We start from the raw sequence: 2,644 nt of genomic DNA, 5'->3' as shown, positions 1-2,644 counted from the left end.
TAAAAAAATATCGTGCTATGGCAAGGCATAATTATGACTTCAAAAGTCCGATTTATGAGATAAAAAGCCAAAATTATGAGATAAAAGTCTAAATTAAAAGTTGACATTATGACACTAGTCATGATTATGATATAAAAAGTCGAAATTATGACTTCAAATAATTATGACACTAGTTTGTCAAAATTTTGACTAAACATGTAATAATTTAGACTTTTAAAGTCATAATTACGACATGTCATATTTAAAGTCATAAGTATGACTTTGTCATAATTTTGACTTTTAAAGTCATAATTATAGTATAACTTACCAAAGCATCATTTTATTTTTTCTTATGTGGCAGATATGGGCTTCCACAATATAGTATACTTTATAAAACAGTAAACAAAAGAACGCTGGATGAGGTGAATATTTACCTCTAACAAGTATTAAAGTTTTCAGCATTTGTGCTCCACATCTCTTTCTCTGTTCTTCTGTGCCGCAGAAGCAGCCGCGTGTGTCTGTTTTGGGTGTGAAGCGCAGTAACATCATTACTATAGCTCTGAGCAGTCTGCCACTGGTTCACCTGCTTCCTCCTGCAATATACAGCATGGACAACACTGTACTAAACAGAGAAGACATCCAGGTGTGTTCCCTACAGCGCTGTTCACTTTAAAGTCAACATGAGTTTAAAATCTACACGCATGACTAAAACTCTTCACTAATGCACATGACAGATTACAGCAACAGTGACACGAGGCAGTCTGCTATGAAAGCATGAGAGTTCACTGACATGTTCCTCTTTCCTGTGGCTCAGAGGTTGCAGATGTTGGTTCCCACTGAAGACGAGCTGAATCTGATAAAGGAGGCAAAAGCTCAGGCCCCACGGTCCCCTCTGGGCCCCGCAGAGCAATGTCTCCTGACCCTGGGGAATGTTCCTCATCTGAGCACCAGACTGCAGCTCTGGGCCTTCACTCTGGACCATGACACACTGGAGAGAGTGAGAGAGAGGACTTACATTTCTTACAGTTAGAGTGTTTGTCAGTGCAAACTCACGGCAGTGCTGAAACTGACCTGAAACTTTTACAGCAATTTATATAACCGTATAGTAACAAACTGACATCGCCAACTACAGGTCTGGCATACGGTGACGCATTGCTAATAACGAGATAACGAGATATGTCGTTAAAACGACATCTTTTCTTGTTAAAACGACATAATTATCTCGTTAAAACGACAACTTTTCTCGTAATAACGAGATGTTATGTCATTAAAACGACATCTTTTGTTTTCGTAATAACGACATATTATGTCATAAAAATGATATGTTGTTTCCCGTTATAGAAGATATGGTTACATTATGTGAGCGAGCTAAGCGATTGTCCGCGCTGCTGTCGCCACAGTCCGGCGATAAACGAGGATCTGCACGCTGCTGAAGTGGATAATAGAAATACACTGTTTTAAATGTATTTTAATGTTATTGTTTTTATTGTAGCGGTATCATGTCATTCAAATAAAGAAATATTCCAAGACCAGAGTGCAATTATTGGACAGCATTATACAGATTGGAGATTAATCCTAATAAACATGCCGCTACAATAAAAACAATAACATTAAAATGCAGATCCTTGTTTATCGCCGGACTGTGGCGACAGCAGCGCGGACAATCGCTTAGCTCACTCACATAATGTAACCATATCTTCTATAACAGGAAACAACATATAATTTTTATGACATGTCGTTATTACGAGAAAAAAATCTGTCATTTTAACGAGAAAACATCTCGTTATTACGAGAAAAGATGTCGTTTTAACGAGAAAAAGATGTCTGCCGTTTTAACGAGAAAATTATGTCGTTTTAATGAGAAAACATCTCGTTATTACGAGAAAAGATGTCATAAAAACTACATAAGATCTCGATATTACTACATAATTGAGTGGAAAAAATTATATGTGTGTGGCAGCAAAGCGTCACCGTACTGGCATGCATAATACAGCATTTTTAGTCGTTTTCGCAGATCTGTGTGAATGGGGATTGTTTTGACGTCGTCTGTACGCGAAACCTTTCAAAAACGCAAAATAAAATTTTTCCATTTTTGTACATTGTTGTCAAGTAAACGTACCCCTAGTCTCGAACATCATGGTTTGTTTTCAGGTGGAAAAAAAATATTCTCAACTTCAAAATTATTCATTATTAACTATCCAACACACTTGTAACTATTTTATGTTCTGGCGATTTTTAAGTTTTTCAGAGTATATTTTACAAGAAAATACTACACCAGTCTTTCTACTTAAAAATGTTACAATGAATTCAATGTTACTTAACGTTTCTTGAAATTTACTAGCAATTTCTGAAAGATAATTGTTTTAAAGTAAATTCAACACCAAATTTTACTGTGGCTAATTGGTATGAATTTATATCATCTCATTCATGTTTCCGTTAGGTTTATCGCAGGACTTTTATGCTCATGTTTTCTGTCATGTCTGGTTATTTGCAGTGTTGGGGGTAACGCATTACAAGTAACGCGAGTTACGTAATCAGATTACTTTTTTCAAGTAACTAGAAAAGTAACGCATTACTTTTTAATTTACAAGAAAATATCTGAGTTACTTTTTCAAATAAGTAACGCAAGTAACTTTTTTTTTCCAATTTATTGACTGACAGCTCT

At 35.7% G+C, this 2,644-nt stretch overlaps 1 protein-coding gene across 1 annotated transcript in view; it reads left to right on the top strand.

Annotated features, from left to right (window-relative positions):
- LOC107707293 (FH1/FH2 domain-containing protein 1) overlaps positions 1-2,644 on the top strand; it is a 6,847-nt gene that overhangs the window by 1,134 nt on the left and 3,069 nt on the right. The window contains exons 2-3 of the mRNA XM_016511279.1: positions 482-622; positions 794-976. Of these exons, the coding sequence (XP_016366765.1) occupies positions 482-622; positions 794-976 (324 nt within the window). The remainder of the gene's footprint in view (positions 1-481; positions 623-793; positions 977-2,644) is intronic.

Source organism: Sinocyclocheilus rhinocerous, unplaced genomic scaffold (assembly GCF_001515625.1).
Source record: "Sinocyclocheilus rhinocerous isolate Xijiao unplaced genomic scaffold, SAMN03320098_v1.1 scaffold114, whole genome shotgun sequence".
Lineage (NCBI taxonomy): Eukaryota > Metazoa > Chordata > Actinopteri > Cypriniformes > Cyprinidae > Sinocyclocheilus > Sinocyclocheilus rhinocerous.
Note: the sequence above shows the minus strand (reverse complement) of the source record. Positions and strands in the feature narration are given on the sequence as shown.